Raw genomic sequence first — 19,510 nt, 5'->3', positions numbered from 1 at the left:
TTATGGACTTCACGGTATGAAATGTCCACGGGTTACTATGTTTATCTGACCGGAACAATTGCCTTATGAGAGGTGTGTCAGTTTGCAGGCGGATTCTTGTTCCTACATGTCATCTGGTGTTTTAGAGGCCCACACGTGCTCTCATACCACCTCTGATGTTTAAGAGTTTCATATTTGCTCCGCATTCAATTTGTAATGTGAGCAAGATTACTGTCATTATAGTATGTTACTGTGCAAGTTACTGTACAGGTTACGATACAAGTTACTGTATGTTACTTTACAAGTTACTGTATGTGAAAGTACAAGTTACTGTGTGTGAAAGTACAAGTTACTGTACGTTACTGTACAAGTTACTGTATGTGAAAGTACAAGTTACTGTGTGTGAAAGTACAAGTTACTGTATGTTACTGTACAAGTTACTGTATGATACTGTACAAATGTGTCTTCTTACGGTTTAAATGAGGTTTATACAATTTCAATTTATTTGGACTATAAGAAAATGATTAATACATAGAAAAATATGTCTGCATTTGTCTAGATCCCGCTTGATTCATTTTTTTTTTTCATATTTACAAGATACAATAAATGTTTGATCCACGCATCAAGTACATAGACACTGTATGCCAAACTAGTCAGTGACGTCATCTCAGTCAGTGCAGCGAGATCACAAGCTGGCATTCATTTTACATTCGTATAGTGTTATTATAGCGGGGAAAATGCACGTCGATTTATTTCTACATTATTAATGAAAAGGGAGGTATTATAGCGTGTATGATAAAAGTATTAGCATCTATTCATCGAGATTCCTTTAATTTGTATTATTAAAGGATTGTTTTTAAGTATTGTGTGAGTTATTGGTGTGTAAATCACACAGACTTGTCACGTAGGCATATTTCATGAAGCGCGCTAGCGATTCATGAAAAATATGCCTACGTGCAAGTCTGTGTGATGTACGCACTGATATCTCAAACAAAACTTAAAAACATACCATATGTTTACATTTAACATGCTCAAAAGCACCAAAAATATACTCAATGTTTGAATTTTTCTCTGCCCTATATCGTTTACATTATTATTAACGTCTCTGTAGCTCATTGTGACGTCACTTTAGTTTGAGTTTCTCCGTGCATATTTCTACGCGTGAGTATACACGAAAATGACATTCAAATCAATTTCATAGTTGGCTTAGTTAAAAAAAACATAGCAAATGTAAATATTTAAAAATGTCTTTATAATTTTTTTCCCGAACAATAGGCTGATGTAAGTATGTGGTCCTTAACCTAGCTGCGTGGGAACAGGTGCATGCATAGGGGGGGTAAGCATCTCCTGTCGACCGGGCATATCCACCGTTAGCCCTACACACGAGACGTGATCCAAAGGTCATGGCTGAACAGCTATAAAATCTTTAATAGTCGAAAGTACTCGACATCCAGGGCCATTGAGTAGTGAGTGATCTTTTTAGTGCCAACACCTACAAAGCCACGGGACCTCGGTTTATACGGTCTCCAAGTCCAGCAGTTAGATTCGAATCCGAACGTAAGGATCCTCCGCGTCTTTAGAGCAAACGCTCTATCCACAGCGCCACGCTGTCGACAAAGTATACAGAACTTTAAGCATTCATGCCTTTTGCTGAACACATTTTACTTATCGGGACTGTGTTTCACAGCAGACGGTGCTACTTATAAACGATCTTTTTAGAGTTGAAACCAACCATGGACACTCTATTTTTCTGAGCTGTTATTTTTATAGCCACATTGTTTTGTTATAAAAATTGTGAGTTTTAGATCGTGTTATTGATTTTTGCTAGGCATTTTGGATTATTCTGACCAAATTACTCTATAAATATACATAACACTTGTTTGCTTTTCATTTGTTATAAATCGACAAAACTCCAATACTGTAGTGAAATCAATCACTTTATTGGCCATTTTCCGGACATAAGAATAAAAGAAGAGTAAAACTACTAACAGGTGTACTTGTTATTTACATATATTTGGGTATAATTATTTAATTACTACACATTTAAGGACTTCAATCGTTATTATTAAACCAGCACAAATTGTGAGCAAAACAAAGAGGTTAAGTCCAAAATGAAATACTAATCGTACCTGATGAAACTGCTACTCTATTTGCCTCAACTGAACAAAAAAAGTCAAGGGAATAAAACATGCTAATGTTAGGCTGAGAACACTAGGACAAAACCTTGAAAATATAACTAATAAACCTTGAAGGTAATCCTTTTTTGCAAAAGCTACTACATTTACAAGTAATTAAGAAAAAAAGCACTCGTGGGTTACCACTTCATCTCTGACACTCATTTGCAAACTTAGAGGGAACGGTAAAATTGCAAAATCGTATATAAATTTCCACAGAACAAAACAATTATACTGAACTCTTTGAAGGATGAAATCGTTGTGCCATCACCCGGGATCTTCTCTTGTTACATCATTGACGTACCATTCATACAAAAGGGTCGAGAGAGTCCGGTTGCACACAGAGATTTAAGAATGAATAGAGAAAAGTCACTATACTGGGTTCGTTACAGAATGAAATTGCTACTTGATAGCATTTACCTGGGATCATCTAAAATTTAACTCCAAGATATCATTAAAAAAAACTATTAGAGGATAGCAAGGTCTCTACAACAGATTTCAGACAGCACAGAGAAAATCCTCTCAATAAATAAACATAGTTTAATGTACTTTTACGCAAGAATTCTTTTTTAAAAAAAATCCAGTGGTAACTTACACATGTATCATCAAAGTAAGTATTAGCGATGCACTTTTTTGTCATCAGATAACATCAGAAAATATTTAAAGATTTTAAAAAGGGCAAATACAATTAAGATGTGTATTTCATTTTGAGTTTAATCGGATATATCGTATCAAACAAGGAATGAAAATTAAAAAAAAAAAAGATAATTGATAAATCGACGTCGATATATTTAATTATCAAATTTAAGGCCACAACAAGTGACTTCTTCTTTTCAAGTTTTTGAATACAAATTGTATAACAATCAATCTATCATATTTTTAAATTTGCATAGTGCAGTTCTGATAAACTATCAAATACAACCAATTAAACCCCAATTATGTAGAGGTACATTTAGTAATAATTAAGAAATTATTTGAATAACAGAATACAGATAATTAATGAAAACGCTGTAGTTAAATGTTCTTCATTGGAGGCATATAGATGGATAAAATTGTCAGGGTAAACTTGAGTAAATTGGCTCACACAGATTTGGTGATAGGTAACCTATAAAAAATCACTTTCACGGTTTTTTTTTTAATTTGCGTCATAGCCAAGGGAGATTAAATAAAGTACATTGTATATTCCCAGAAACATTGAAGTAGGGAGAGAAAACACCTAACAGATAAATGTCACAATCACGCAAGTCACATGATTTTAAAACACCAATCGTGTTAGACTTTCAATGAAAATTAACAAGATAAAGCCGCCATTTACTATTTAGTAGTCAGGTAGGTAATAATTTGGTATGGATTCTTTTTTCATTACATTTTTTTTAAATTAACATTTCTTTAATCTTTCCACAGATGGATAAAAAATTGTGCACAAGTTGTAATCAAAGTCTAGTATATGGCTTCATTATATTTCTTACAAGTCATACATTAAATTAATGCATCAGTGACTTGTAAAAATGCTATGACTGATTCTGGCAATCTACCTACGTGTACACGTCCGCCATGAAATTGGACGTACGATATTATTAAATTAATGAAAAATTTCATTTTAATTTCAATTCAATTTCAAATTTTTGGGAGGAAACATATCCAAATCCAAAGTATAAGGGTTGACATGTCAATTATGTTCAGTCCTTTTTACCTTTGAGTAGAAGGTCATGCTCTGTTAGTGAGTACCTGTTTTTTGTTCTTTTTTTTATTTTTTACCAGAGATCCTTTATTGCAAAATATTTACAATTGCCAATGTTGATATCTGTCAATAATATTCATACAATTAAATCCTTCATAACTGATAAGTTGTTTAGGAAATGTTACATGCTTTTATTTATTTGACAATCTTCATGTAGGCAGTGATTTTTCTACATTTTTTTAAAAGGGGCCTGGGCCTTTACAATTGGGAAAAATCATCGACATTTGTGCCAGCTTGGGAAAAATCAGTAAAATTGTTGTTAACTTAATTTACAGGCAAAATGAAATATATAAGTAATTTTAACACCATTTATTCAATTTATTGCTTATAAAATAACAACTTAGACACAGTTCTACATTAAATTTTAAAACTTTCTTATTTTGTTTAATCTTTGAATGTTGTTAATAATTGTCTTTATATTTTTCATCATGGTTTTATTTTAGAAAAAAAGCAACTTAAATTGGGAAAAACTTGGTAATTTTTGACAGGGGAAAGGGCCAATATTCGGACTAAATTTGTTGTAGAAAAATCACTGGTAGGTATGGTTTAAATTTGATATAGATATACATGTACCATATTAATTCCACTTATTCCCTATTAAGTTCCCATGTCCCTTACGATTTTTAGATTCGATGGATTTAGATACCTACATGTAATTGTTATCTTATATTATAGATAAATGACTCGACAAACAATTATTGGAATTTCTTTTGAGGATTTTTTAAGTAATATTTGTACTATAATTTTATAACATACTGTACGGAAAAAGAAATTCATGGTAAAGTTTTAAAGCAAATAACAGCTGTGTTTTTTTCAAACATTTTTCCCAGTATCGTCATCAAAAATATAAATTCATCATTAACCAACAAGTAATCAAAATATGCGATTTTGACTGAAAATTAATGAGTTTTGAAATCCATGTCAGTATATGACAGTACCCCCATAAAAGAGAAAATAAAAATTCTCATCTCTCTTGTGCATCTATCACAGATTTGATTTTTTCTGCTTGGATTTTATCAGTGCATTTATCTTTCAGATAGGATATTATTCAACCATTCTGACAGGGCAGTGCTTAGTTGGTTGGGGGTTGGGAGTGTCTGGGGCTTTCTGATGCCTTCAAACCCTACCGTCTAGTTAGTCCCGCAGCTTTTCGATTTGAGAAAAAAAAAGATAGTATTTACGGAATCCTGTTGATTTCGTAAATGTGAATGTTTGCAAAAAAAGTCTTGACAAACTCTTGCTATATTTCCTGGATCAAGTTGCTGAAAAAGTAGGCATACCACGTATACGTACGCAAGTGAAAGTAGTACCGACGTAACGTTCGAGAGTTAGGAGACCAAAATAAGGCAATCGGTTTCTTTAAGCTTTAGGGCGAATGTAACTATTATGATTGCCTACTGTATTAAATATCGGTTTCATCGGTAATGCTGTGGCGATTACACAGCTGGCAGGATAAAAAGCCTTATCTATATGTGACGTTGCACGCGCCAAAGTCATCGTCACAGTTGGTTAGAAACTTTTCACGTTACTCTCTGACAACTGTTAAATGGTCTATGATGAAAAAAAAATTTACAAGCTGCACAACAATAGTTGTTGCTTTTACTTCATTTTTCTATAGGCAATTCAATTACTAGACCCACCGAAACTTCTGTCAGCCGTACCTTGATTGCAAGAAATTCAAACTGACTGTAAATATGCAAAAACGATGTCTATAGCTCCAGTGCATCAGTTGGTACTACAGATTGTGTTGCGTTTCTTTTTCCTTTCAGGATATAATAAGATTATCATAAAATTCCACTCTTATTACTGAGAAATCAATATAACCAATAAAAATACCAGGGGTAACCTGATAAGATTTGTACTACTGTGCTGAAAATTATTTCGATCTTCAAGTAAATCTTTCAATTTTAATAGTTTTGATTTAAAATATTTCAATATGTCAACAACGTGGAGGAAACGATTCAAAATGAATACCTTAAAATTGTCCAAAATGTAAATAAGTTTTAGTTTAATAATAATTATAAATAATTAGGTTCTATTAAGAAAAATATCCTGATCTCGCAATTATCAATGGCTTTTCTCTATTCGTTAAAAAGAGATTAATCTCATGGTGTTAAATGAAATACTTATTAGTGATAAACAACAAATCCTATAGTGTTTATTTTTTTCAGATCCACAGTGTCTAGGTCATGTACCCCCGTACCACTGCCCAGGACGTGATTCGATTTGATCTGTGTGAGACTGCTATAGTACAGATGTACTGTGATACATGCCTTGTCAACCTCTGCAAGGCCTGTGTTGGAGAACACATCTCAAAGGATGATTCCAGGGATCACAAAGTGGTCAAATTTCAGTTAAGGAACGCCATTCCCCACTACCCTAATTGTGCCTCCCACGAGAAGGAACAATGTGCGATGTATTGCAGACACTGTGATATTCCCGTCTGTCACAGTTGCTTAGCAACGAATCATCACTTCAGTCATACGTTATCAAAAATCTTGCAAGTTCTCAGTGAAAAGCAAGATATGATTAAAAAAAAGCAAACTGAATTACATAAAAGAATTTATCCAACCTACAAGAGCATTACCTTTGATGTACAAATCAAAATAAGTCGGTTAGAGGAGGAATATGGAGATCTCTCAACAACTATAACAGAGCATGGGAATAACCTGCATAAAGAAATTGACCAACTTGTCTCGAAACTTAAATCTCAAGCTGATGAAATGAAAGCGTCACAGTTACAAACTTTAAAAGAACATTTGGCTGAGATAAACAAACAAATTGATGACATGGAAATTGAAATTAGTTCACTTGATACCGCTGCCACATCTAATGACATTTCAGCATTAATCAATGTAAGATCCATTGTAGATGATTATAAAAAGATTCCACAAAAACTTGAGCCATCTGTACCTAAATTCATTTCAGGGGCAATTCAGGGCAAAGAACTTCCTGAACTCTTTGGAACTTTATTGTCAATTTCTCCTACGTCAGAGGAGGATGACTATAGTATGAAGACAACACAGGAATCACCAGAAGAGGAAACTATTCCTCCAGTTGGACAATATACATCAGAAGCTATATTTTATCCTCAAGCCAATCAAAAATTAGCAGAAGTTAAATTCTCTCCACCAGTCCCTCCAAAACCACCAAAGAAGAACTTGTTGCCATCTTCGGGCAAACAAAAATAACCAGAAGTTACTTACTGTACAGCATCAATAACACTTCTGAACGTAAGTCAATCACAACCAGGTCTGGGATCATCCCAGCAGACGTAGCAATGACGGGAAGTGGAGAACTCGTTTATACTGATAAGAAGGAGAGAACTGTGAACATTGTTTAAGAAAAAGAGATACAAGAAGTGATCCGACTACAAAGCTGGAATACAGGGGGTGGGCACCTTCCAATATCTGTAGCACCTCCTCTGGTGACCTGCAGGTTACCATGGAAAGTGATTATAAACAATCAAAAGTTACCCGATACTCTAGCTCCACAGCGAAACAATCCATTCAAGTTGATGAGAAAGGTAAAACTCTCTATTCAACTGATGGTTCTGATAAACACATTTGTTAGAACAGGAACCTTGATATCTGTGTGGCTGACTGTGGAGCTAAAGCGGTAGTAGTGGTCAATCGGTTCGGGAAACTGATATCCAGATATGATGGGCGTACTCCTGCACCCCTTCATAAAGTATTCAATCCAAAAAGAATCATCACAGATAGTCAGAGTAATATCCTTACAGAGGATTATAATAATTGTTGTGTCCACATCTTAAACAAGTTAAGCAAATTAAATTCTCAAAACATAAAGTCTTTTATTTAATATACTTTCACTTTCAGTTAGCAAGAGCGATTGAAACAAAACATGAAATATGTGAATGCAGCTTTATAGGAAAAAAAACCGAAAGTAATAAAAAAGAAAGCTTCCTGGCTAAACTGTCTATATTAAGTATAATGTTCACTTGAGACGTACACACCATCAAATAATTTTAACCTTATCTACTTGTTCATTTTCACATGTCTGTCTTACTAGATTTTTTTTATGATTTTTGTAAGCGAGGAAATTAAGATAATTTTCAAGTTTCCTTTTCATATCAATTTCACATATTCGTCCTGGTAAATGGCCAGGACCCTTAAAAGTTTTGAATTCTTTCTTTATAAATGAATTTTCTATTATCAAAAGACACTGGGTCGAAATTTTTAAAGTACTAAGTAAATTTTTTCTCCAAAACTGCTCTAGAATATGCATTAATACAGGTGACTCTCGATCTCTCGAAGTTCAAGGGACCGTAAGAAAAGTTCGAGAGATCGGGGGGTTCGAGAGATAGAAAGTGAATAAAATCCGTAATTTTCAGTTCCGATCATCATTGTTCTACTATTATACATACCGGAAGTATATGTTGATAATGTCATTACACGTTTTCATTCGTATTTTACAGGTAATTCACTTGATTTCAACAACGATGTTATTGTTTTGAATAAATAAAATGATTAAGCTTCAATATTTATTTGTTCTCATTTCATGATTACATGAAACCTGAATAGCAATTTTTGATTTTGCTAACCCCCCGGCGCGGGCATGATCGGTCCCTCACAAGATTGCTCGATATACAATTCTTGAGATAGGATTTCTTGTGCAATGTTTGCCAAACTGGGATTGTGTAGACTCGAATAATATAAAAGTTCATAATCTATGGAAAATTTCCTGATACATCCCTAAATTATTTTCTCAAAATTATCGTCTCGTCCAGTCAAAATAAGTTGTGAAGCGATTTGTTTATAATTTACCAGTTAACCAATTAATTATATCAACACTCGGACGACTCACAGGTGTAGTATCATCTCTGTAAACACCCAATGAACACGTCCATCCAAGCCCCAGGCGTTCACTGTTATCCAGATAAGTCCAAGCTGAATTAATTTTACGCTTGATTGACGTGTATACATGTACATGCGCAATCAAAACTTCGAGAGATAGAGAGTAAAAAAACAATGAAATATGTGTAACGGGACCCAGGTCTTGGCTCGAGAGATAGAGAACTTCGAGAGATCGGAAGTTTGAGAGATCAGGAGTAAATTTGCTTAGTTATATAGATGAAAAAAAAAACGGGACCGGAGGTTCACTTCGAGAGATCGGAGTTCGAGCCATCGAGAGTCACCTGTATTTTTAAGCAATGGGGAAAAATATCATTGTTTCGTAACGTTCTTCTCCCCTGCGTTTTTTTTTTTTTAATTAAATCATAACTTTCAAATTTCAGTCAAAAGTTGCGTTTTCCGGAGAAAGGCTCAGATTAGGCGTACCATTTATTCTCTTGCGAGTAAAAATGACTGGGTGGATACTGAAAGGAATATGGGATTTATTACAACAAATATATATAGTATATTAACGATTTTTACTCAGGCATCGGTGTCTGATTCTTTCTAAAATTTCAAACTCATTTGAGTGTTTACACTACGCTTATCAACACAATGCCCCCTCAACGTGTAAGGCGTCGCCTGACGACAGAACAACTGGACAAATGTATTGGAATGCATGACGCTGGCTATTCACAACGTGACGTTGCAAATGCACTAAACGTCAGCAGAGCGTTGTAAACAGGGCCTGGAACAGATAGCAAACTTTTGGTACAGCAGCACACCGACATGGGGGTGTTTGTAAGAGGTTGACAACCCAACGCAAAGACCATTTTGTGGCTTTTCAGGCACGCCGCCATCCCTTCTGGACAGCAACCAGCCTACGTAACGACCTCCTGAACGCCTCGGGGGTAAATGTGTCCACTCAGACGATACGGAATCGGCTTCACAATGCAGGTTTCAACTCAAGAAGGGCATTTGTTCGAGTCCCTCTGACTGTTCGACACCGGCGGGAGTGACTGGACTGGACTGAAGATCATGTCATTTGGACACAGAACGAGTGGGTTCCAGTTTTGTTTACCGATGAGTCCAGGTATTGTTTGGACTTTACAGACAGGAGGCACCGAGTGTGGCGACGACAACGTGAACGTTTCCATGATACCAACATAAATGAATATGACCGTCATGGTGGTGATTCCATCATGGTCTGGGGTGGAATCAGCAGGGATGGAAGAACAGATCTTCATGTCCTGGAGAGAGGAACAATGACGGGGGTGCGGTACCGGGATGAGATCCTCGATGGTTACGTCAGACCCTACGCTGGTGCTGTTGGCCCTGAGTTCATCCTGATGGATGATAACGCCCGTCCTCATCGCGCCAGGGAGGTGGAGCAGTACCTTCTGCAGGAGACAATTGTCCGTATGGACTGACCAGCGCGCTCGCCGGACTTGAACCCGATTGAGCATGTATGGAACATGCTGCAGGTTGCCCTTTCACGCCGTAGAGCACAACCAACGACTTTGGCAGAGCTCGGAAACGCCCTCGTGGAAGAATGAAACAACCTTCCCATTGGAAACATCCGGGTGTTTATTGACAGCATGGCTCGACGTTGTCAAGCCGTCATTGAAGCAAGGGGAGGTCATACCCGGTATTGACACTTTATCGACTAAGTGTAATGATGGACTATCCCCAAAAACTGTGTAATTCTTTCTCTGGATTGCTGTTGACTTTTTGTAATGAAATGCCTTTTGATGTTGTTATCAGATTTCAAGCATTCCGTATTGGTAAAAGTTCATGCCGTTCAGGAATTTTCATTCATAACCTGAGTAAACACGTTCCTGAGTCAAATTTATGTCTGTTGTTATGTTAGTGGTAAATTACACACATATAACCTAGTGATCCTTATCAAATTTTGAGAAGTATATATATATATATATATATATATATATATATATATATATATATATATATATATAAAGATACATTTACATTTATCGTTACTGTTCGTCGCAGCCTACTGATCCAAAGTACCGGGTTCGATTTTCGATCCCGATGCCAAATCGAACCTAAGACTACACATATATAGTGATTATTCTTTTGCCAAGCGTCCAGCATAAGATGTTAAAAGTATTGGACTTTCGGGTGAGACCTTTTAAAAAACTGATGTCCCGTGTCACGGTAGGCGTTGGCACGATTAACAACCCTCAATGATCAATAGTCCTGAGTGCCGAGTAGAGGTCTAAGGGACCTAAAACTACGAGGTAACAAACATTCCAATAATTTTACCATTAGACATTTTTGATACAACATAACGTAAATATTTTTACAGTTACATAAAAGTTGTAATTGTAAACACTTTCAGTGCTAGTAATCAGTCTATTTTTATAGAAAGAATTTTTATAAAATTTAACGTATGCATTAACTAATACAAGGGAAAATGTGACAGTGTGAAAACATGATAGGTTTTCATTCTAAATAACGATCCTTTTGAATAATTTTCCTTAAAAATACGATCTAAATTCCAATGGGAAAAGGTACTCTAAGGTATTGGAATAAAAATTCTAATCTTTTCCTACAACTCCAGAACATAAAAACATGGACCGTCGTATGTGTCAAGTACGTAATGTGAACTTGTTCCAATGACATTTCTTCAAATATTTAAAACAACAAATCTAAAGCTATCACTACTTCTTAGCTATCAAATTATCTTCTCAGTGTCAATGCCATAACAATTAAGTAACTTTATACGTTGATATATAACATTTTATCATTTTTTTTTCAGAACGATCATACAATTTACCAAAAGTACGTAAAATTTATGCTCTGTTAGATAAATTCAAGGACGACTAGAGTGAACTCTTGAGTCACATTCGAATAGCCCTCACATTATTTTATTTCTCTGCAAACCTAAAGCACAGTATGAAAAAAAAACTCTGAAGAATTTTTAATGTTTATAAGAATTTGTTTTTAAAAAAATAAGAAAAAAATGCCTAACTTTTCGATAAAGTTGTGAAAAGTACAAAATATTTAACTTCAACAATGTTTAACTTGTCAAAAAAATAATATTTAACATTTTATGCACTTCTCTTTGTCATTTTGTTGAATAAAGAAGCATATTTTTTAAACGTTTTGTCAAATAACAAATTATATTTGATGAATCTGAAAGTATACTTTCACTTTGTTAAGACATATTAATTTAAAGCATAATTTCTTTAGAAGTAGTAACACATTTCCTTAACTGAGAGTAAAAAAAACATATTCACGTGCTTTCAAGTTACTGTATATAATTGAGATAGGATATTCCAAATTGTGTTTGTTGTCTTAATAAAAATCTGTTTACCCTCAGATAACCAATCTGATTAAAATTAAAATCTTTGATATATATTTAATTTGTATTTTATGTTTTTATGTGTTTATATATATTTTAGATAAATTTTGCTGTGATAAATCATTCATTGATACGAAGCATTTTATATTTTTCTTATTTTTTCACCTTGTGCTACCAGTCTCAAAATCTCTGTTCCCTCTCAACACTTTTTATGTGAAGTAAAGATGAACATGCCTCTGCATGATCGTGTAGATATACGATACATGTACATATATTTATTATTTTTTATAAATAAATAAATGATTGATATTAAATAACCACCGTGTTACCTAGCCGAGGAGACTGAAGCAATCATTTTGTTGGCCGACCATACATGGAGTAAAATGTCAACTTAATAAATAGAGAAAATAAAGATGAGGGTTGAGATAAAATTGCAAATAGTAACCCAAAAAGGGGCGGGGTTTTTGTTCAATAATTGTTGAACATAATTTTTAGATTTAACACAAAATGAATAAAAGGGAGGGAGTAAACAGTTAATTTAATTAAATACATATTTCAAAGGGGGTGTAATAGATATAAATTAAATTTTAAATTAAACATAAAATTAAAAGCCTATGAAGTGAAGATTTCAGTGTTACAAACTTTACAGAAACATCTTGATGAAATTAACAAGAAAATTGTTGACATTAAAGATGAAATTGATTCACTAGATATTGCTGTCGACTCAAATGACATCTCATCACCATTCAGTGTAAAATTTATTGCGGATGAATATTAAAAAAATCTCTCAAAAAACCTTGTTCTCTCTGTATTTAAATTTACTCAAGGCACAATTTAAGGAAGAACTCTATAAAATTTTCGGGACTTTTTCTTCCATTTTCCTTAAATCAGAAGAGCATGGGTACAGTATAAATACAACAAAAAAACCTCCAGAAATGAAATCTCCCTTAGTCAAGCAGAAATCTCCAGAAATAAAAAGGCCACTCGAGACACCAAGGATTTCAAAAAACTTTATTTCATGTTCAGGCTACCTTCGAAATTTTACCTCGGGCAATCCTGGAAGTATTGCCTGGCTACCCTAGAAAATGTTTCCTCAAGCTACTTTCGAAATGTTGCCACGGGCTATCCTGGAAATGATGCCCGGGGCTTCTTTGGAAATGTTGCTTCATGCCCTCGAGGAAATGTTTCTTCAGGCTTCCCTGGAAACGTTCCTTCAGGCTTCCCTGGAAGTGTTTCCTCAGTCTACTCTGGAAATATTACATGTTTTAGAAATGAAACGATTTGGACAAGTGGAAATAGCCATACCATGCCACTTTACAGTATCAATCAGAGCTCACTAATCAAGACAATCACAAAAAAATCGGGGAACATCCCAGCATATACAGCAGTATCAAGAAATAGAGATCTTATTTACACTGATAAAGTGGATAGATCTGTCAATATTGTGAAGAATGAAGTCATAGAAGAGGTGACCAGACTACAGAACTACAGACCTCAGGTGTCTGTTGCACTTCTAAAGGTGACTTCCTGGTTACCATGGACAGTGATGACAAAAGACACTCATTAGTTGTACAATACTCTGGCTCTCACAAACAAACAATCCAGACACTCTGATGTCAAGGCTAAACCTCTCTACTCATCTTGTGGTTCTGAAATATACTTATGTGAGAACAGGAACCTTAGTTTCTGTATGGCTGACTGTGGAGCTAAAGCAATAGTTGTTGGCAATCAAGTCGGGAAACTAAGATTCAGATATACTGGACAAACTCCCAGATCACAAAATAAACCATTCAGTCCACTACAGACAGTCAGAGCCACATCCTTATAAGTGATGATAACAATTACTGTATTCACATCATAACTGAGGATGGAGAGTTTCTACGTAATATAAATTTTAACAGCTTGTGGGTTGTGTACAGATACAGATGACAACCTGTTTCCTTCTAGTTACAGTGATTTATTTTATATTTTATACAGTGTTATTAAAATAAAAATACCTGCAGTTTAATCAGTCACTTCATTGGTGTGTATATCATATACGGTACCAATTTTGTTGTACCAGATGCGCATTTCGACAAATTATGTCTTTTCAGTGATACTGATGCCGAAAGGATGGAAATCCAAAATATTTAAATAATTTATTTTATTTTCCTTATTAGGTACCAGAAATCAATATGATTTTTGAGCTGAAATTGTTATCTAAGTAATGTGGTTTTTTTTTAAAAACTAGAAGACTCTAATGAGACCGAAACTCTACTGATGATTTCTTGATGTACCTTAGTATAGTCTACTTGTGTACCAAATCTAATTGAAAATGTAACATTATAAAAAATATTATTAGAAAAAAAAAATCATAGAAAATTCAAATTCTATTTTAGTGACCTTGACAACATCATTTGTAAAATCAAAAATGAATAGACAGAATCATGCTTCAACGTATGTACATGTTTTCCAAGTATTTTTGAAATTTGATCAAATCTGCATGAGAACTAGCGTTTTGAAAGAAGATGATCATTTTTGTCGAACATAGAGGACTTAAAATTAGAGGCTAACGTACCTAAGATATTGGTTCATTGTGCATGAATAGATTGTAGCAGTGTATAAACGGCAAGTGACATACAGCAATAAAATCATTAAACAAGTTACTCTCATTATTTGTACGCATTGATATTTGTGCGGGTAGAAAAAGTAAGAAAATATATATTCATAAAAACCTAACACCTGACAGTATTGATAATGAACAAGAAATAAACAAAAATATCATTATTGGACAAACTATTATTAGTGTTTCCAGATACATTTAGGCTGAAAAAGATAATAATTATTGTGCACAATATCACGCATGAAAGAATAGTAACTATTTCTTTTGTAAAGAGTTAATACCCTATCAATGCTATAAAACGAGTTCTAAATCTTAAGATTTATTTGTCCAAGACTATTTTATGAAGTATGAACAGAGAAGATTGATTGATTGTATACTGTTTTACGTCCAATTCGAGAATTTTTCACTCATATAGAGACGTCACCATATACCGGTGAAGGGCTTCAAATTTTGACCTTTACTCGGCACTTACGGCCATTGAGCAGTGAGGGATCTTTATCGTTCCAACGCCTGCCGTGACACGGGGCCTCGGTTTTTAAGGTCTCATCCGAGAGACCCGCAACTTTCACTTCAAAGTGCCGAGAGCATGGCGAAGGAAGTTACTACCCAATTTATTCGACTTAGGTCAGTCGCGGCCGAGATTCGAACTCACGACCTCCCGATCACGGAGCGAGCGCTCTACCGACTGAGCTACCGTGAACGGTTGAACAGAGAAGAAAACCTTTAGTTTTATTGTAGACATATTTAGATCTCTTGCTTCACAATCAGGTAAAGTAATACTATATATGTTTTTACATTTTATAGTAGCAAAATTCGTTGCATCTAGCTCTAGATCTTGGCCTAATAATAGTTAACTCTGTAGGAATGTATATTCATTTCATATAATATTCATTTCAAGTTTTAAAAAAAGCACATGTTTTACAGTTGTGATTTATTACAATGGATTTTGAATTGTTGATTTTTTTTTATGATTAGTCTTAAGGGTATAGTGGTAAAATGTTTTGATGACCTCCTACCTCAATAATTAAAGCATGCTTTGAAATTGGTGAAAATTTGAAAGGACACAATAGGGTAAGGGTCCTTGATGGTCCCCTCGTTTCATTAAAATAAAATGGAAACAAAACACATATTTGGAGGTTATTTTTACTTAATAGAATATGCACTAATACAACATAAAATGTTATTTCAAAATGCTATAAGAAATGCTACTATTTGTATTATGAAATATCAATGACTTTTGCATTTTAGCCATTTTACCTGGATTCTAGAATATACTATGAGCACACGCTTGCCTATCTGTGAAACTTCGCAAAATGAAAGCAGTTGACACAATTAATATTTTGTGCAAATATCAGAAATAGGCAATTTTGTGCTCTATATTTTTGAAAAGAAATTATGTGTTGGATGTGTTGCAAAAATTGCAATCGGAATCGGAATGCGAACTTATGTCTGCTTTAAAAATAAAGAAAAAAGGGAAGAAAAAAATAGAATTGTGCAAATATCCAATAATGTAAGTATTTATTTATACATCTGCGATAGTTTAAAGATATTTCAGATTTTTTCCCCATTCCAAATTGATAGAATTGAATAGAAAAACAAAATATTGACAACCAGCATATTAGCTATACCATACATATTTTGTTTTTGTTTTGTGTGTGTTTTTTTTTTATTGGAAATTTTAAAAATACTTAAAAGCTGAAGCTATATACATTTAAATTTTCTATATTAATATGATCAAAGATTTTTCTGATGTGTAAATTGATGAACGTGTGTTCCTTGGCTGTACTTTCGTTTCTGACGGTGTGCTGTTGTAATTAGTTACAGATCATCGTGTCAAGGATGTGCGCTCATATGCAACATTTTTTTTCCTTTTTTTCGGTAGCAATACCCATCTATTACACTATAAAAAATATATAAGTAAGCATGATCATAAATCATGCAAAAAATTAAATATTTAAACATTTATATATGTCTATGATATGATCAATCTAGTCGTAAACCAGGACAGATTGAAACAAAAGGGAAGAACTGCTAAACGTAAAACAAAAGGGTACACGAAGGGTGATACATAGAGATGTATACCAGTGTATATACTTTTTATAAATAGTTATATCGCGTTAATTGTGAACTTTTATAGAGAAATATACATCAACATATGCTTGAAAAATAAATCATGAAAAAAAAAAATAACTTGGGAATCCCTAAATATATGGGGGGGGGGGGGGGGGTCCTGTCCTCAAGCACCTGTTGATACAATATAAATAAATGTAACAAAATTACGTTGGTGATAAGAGTCATTTAAATAAATAATTAAATAAATACACACAAGAAAGGTTAGGTCTTAATAATTCAATGGATAAGGATAATTAATTCATAATACATGTAAATGAATAAAAAAAAAATGAATTAAATAAATAAATAGTTTTAAAGCAATTATAACCCGTTAAGGTTTAATGAATGAAACAAAAAGTTGAAATATGTTTATAAATTAAAGTTATATATTAAATGAACTCATACGGATTCAGTATAATTAAATTACATGTATGGAAAATCATTAGTGGCATTTTTAATGTTTTGTGAACTGGTTATATGTACTAGATTAGAGTCAAACTTTTATCAATTATTGCAGGCACAAATGGCTAAACTCTATGAGTGTTGCGTTTGCCACAGAAGGTGCAATAGACGACATGTAAAATCAGGCCATTTCCGAAAATATTTATCAAAAATTCTCGTTCGCAGAGCCACAGAAGACGATATAACTTGTTTGAGCTGTTCAAGGGAACTCTATAGATCTAAAAAAAAATAAAGTTGCAAAGTACAGTAAATAAACCTGATGAACAATTCAGTCCAAAATCAGTAAAACTTCAAATTCCGAGCACCTCAAAATCACACAAATGTTGTATTGTCTGAGAAAAAAAAAACTCAGCAAATCGCATGCGAGTGGTTCCTTTACGGGCAAGAACCAACATCTTCCTTGAAAAAGGAATATATGTAGACGAAAAATGTAGATCCTGCAAGTCTCATTTTCAGAATGACATACTCACCCACTCTGCAATGTCACAGATTGAAGGAACAATTGATCAGACATATCTCAGCAGGACAGATATTGCTGACCTTCTTCAGAGGATGAGACAATCAATGTAATTAAAAGCTCGATTAGACTTTGAAAATCCTTTATCATTGTCAGATGAAGATTATCATTACTTTACAGGACTGTCTAGGAATCAATGTATTGAAGTCCTGTCATCTCTCACCTCTCTCAGAAATACATCTGTCCGATCTAAACGAACCTGTCTTGCAATCTTGCTTGTAAAACTCACAGGTTTATCAAATAATCTTCTAGCCGTATTGTTTTCTCTAAAGAAATCACAAATACAAAGGTCTATCCATGCTGCCAAGAATGCTTCAATTCATGATTATGTTCCAAAAAATCTTGGATTTCATCACATTGATCATGATACCTTTGCACAACAACATACAACCCCTCTAGCTAAAACCCTTTTTACATCTGGAACTTCTAATTCTGCGGTGCTCATAATGGATGGTACATATACATGTATATGCAAAAAGTTCAGACTATCATTTTCAACGAGTTTCTTACAATTTGTACAAACACCGGCCACTTGTTAAAATAATGGTTATTGCTGGATCTGATGGTTATATTTAAGTGTACTCGGGCCTTACAGAGCAAATGGCAAGAACAGTGACGCATGCATACATGTAGCAAAACATATGTTCAAAACAAATGCTGAAAATCTTGCTGATTGGATCACTTCTGATGACGTATGTATTGTGGATCGCGGATTCCATGATTCCATGGATTTCCTAAATAGTTGTGGTCTACAAGTGGAAATGCCATGTTATTTAAGCAAAGGATCAAGTTAGCGTTGCACTGAAGAAGCAAATCTTTCCCGTTTAATTACAAAAGTGCGCTGGGTAGTGGAGAGTGTCAACGGGAGAATCAAAAATTGGAAACTCTTAGATAAAGTTATATCAAACCATTATGTTAGTTCAGTAGGTGACTTTGTGCCAATAGTTTGCTCACTCTGCAACAACTTCAGACCACCACTAGCCAACCATAATCCAGAAGGAGAAAGGATAGCCAAAGAAATGTTAGAGAAGTCGAAGCTCGGGAATCATGTCAAGTCATTAGTAGAGGAAAACAATTTGATTAGAAAGAGAAATACATACATAAACATAACTGAAGAATCTGAGACCCTTGACAAATTTCCAAAATTATCACTAGATGATCTTCGACAGATTACATTCGGCATATACCAGTTGAAGCAGGTCCAACCTTACACTGCTGAACACATAGCAGATGACGGGCTTTCTTCTATTCTTATATGTAAAGATTTACCGGATTTAGTTCGAGTAAAAATTTAGTCCAGGCATTCAAACAACAACATACACAATTTATGGATACGCAGTATTCACCCGAAAATTCAACCATCACAGGGTGGTTTTGCACATGCAAATCTGGTGCCCGCGTCGTTGGTACCTGTGCCCACGTAGCAAGTGTTTTATGGTATTTAGGGTACCAACGACACATAAACAGAGCTATCCTTAAGGCAAGCATGCTAGACAGGGTCTTGAATGCAGAAGATATACCTGAAACAGACAGTGACAGTTATACAGAGTACTAGGAAGAGGCTCCCTCTTGTTTAAAAGAGGAGTAATATAGCAAATGTGTTCATTTAATTGACTTAACAAAAATACGTGGTACAGTGTATATATAATTTTTGCTTCAAGGGACATTATAATTTATAAAAAATAATAATTTCATTCCTGTCAATTATAAACGTTGAATATTAGCAACATACTATGTGTATT

The 19,510-nt window shown here is 34.3% G+C and overlaps 2 protein-coding genes across 2 annotated transcripts; both read left to right on the top strand.

The window, feature by feature from the left end:
* The first annotated feature begins 6,083 nt into the window (after positions 1-6,083).
* LOC133175584 (E3 ubiquitin-protein ligase TRIM45-like) lies at positions 6,084-7,085 on the top strand. Its single transcript, XM_061310701.1, has one exon. It carries the CDS (start codon positions 6,084-6,086, stop codon positions 7,083-7,085), a length of 1,002 nt encoding a protein of 333 aa, XP_061166685.1.
* An 89-nt stretch (positions 7,086-7,174) lies between these two features.
* LOC133175583 (uncharacterized) lies at positions 7,175-10,177 on the top strand. The gene is made up of 3 exons (XM_061310700.1): positions 7,175-7,222; positions 7,468-7,621; positions 9,861-10,177. The coding sequence occupies exons 1-3, from the start codon at positions 7,175-7,177 to the stop codon at positions 10,175-10,177; spliced, it is 519 nt and encodes a 172-aa protein (XP_061166684.1).
* Positions 10,178-19,510: the final 9,333 nt, after the last annotated feature.

This window comes from Saccostrea echinata, unplaced genomic scaffold (assembly GCF_033153115.1).
Source record: "Saccostrea echinata isolate AGI-Se365-2 ecotype Australia unplaced genomic scaffold, CSIRO_AGI_Sech_v1 ptg000063l, whole genome shotgun sequence".
NCBI classification, from domain to species: Eukaryota; Metazoa; Mollusca; class Bivalvia; order Ostreida; family Ostreidae; genus Saccostrea; species Saccostrea echinata.
The sequence above is the reverse complement of the archived record's forward strand: the minus strand, read 5'-3'. Positions and strand labels throughout refer to the sequence as shown.

Coding starts and splice junctions, on each gene's coding strand:
- LOC133175584 (XM_061310701.1), top strand. CDS start 6,084: ATGTACCCCCGTACCACTGCCCAGGACGTGATTCGATTTGATCTGTGT.
- LOC133175583 (XM_061310700.1), top strand. CDS start 7,175: ATGACGGGAAGTGGAGAACTCGTTTATACTGATAAGAAGGAGAGAACT. Junction 7,223..7,467: donor CTGATAAGAAGGAGAGAACT/GTGAACATTGTT, acceptor CACATTTGTTAG/AACAGGAACCTTGATATCTG. Junction 7,622..9,860: donor AATCATCACAGATAGTCAGA/GTAATATCCTTA, acceptor TGGACTTTACAG/ACAGGAGGCACCGAGTGTGG.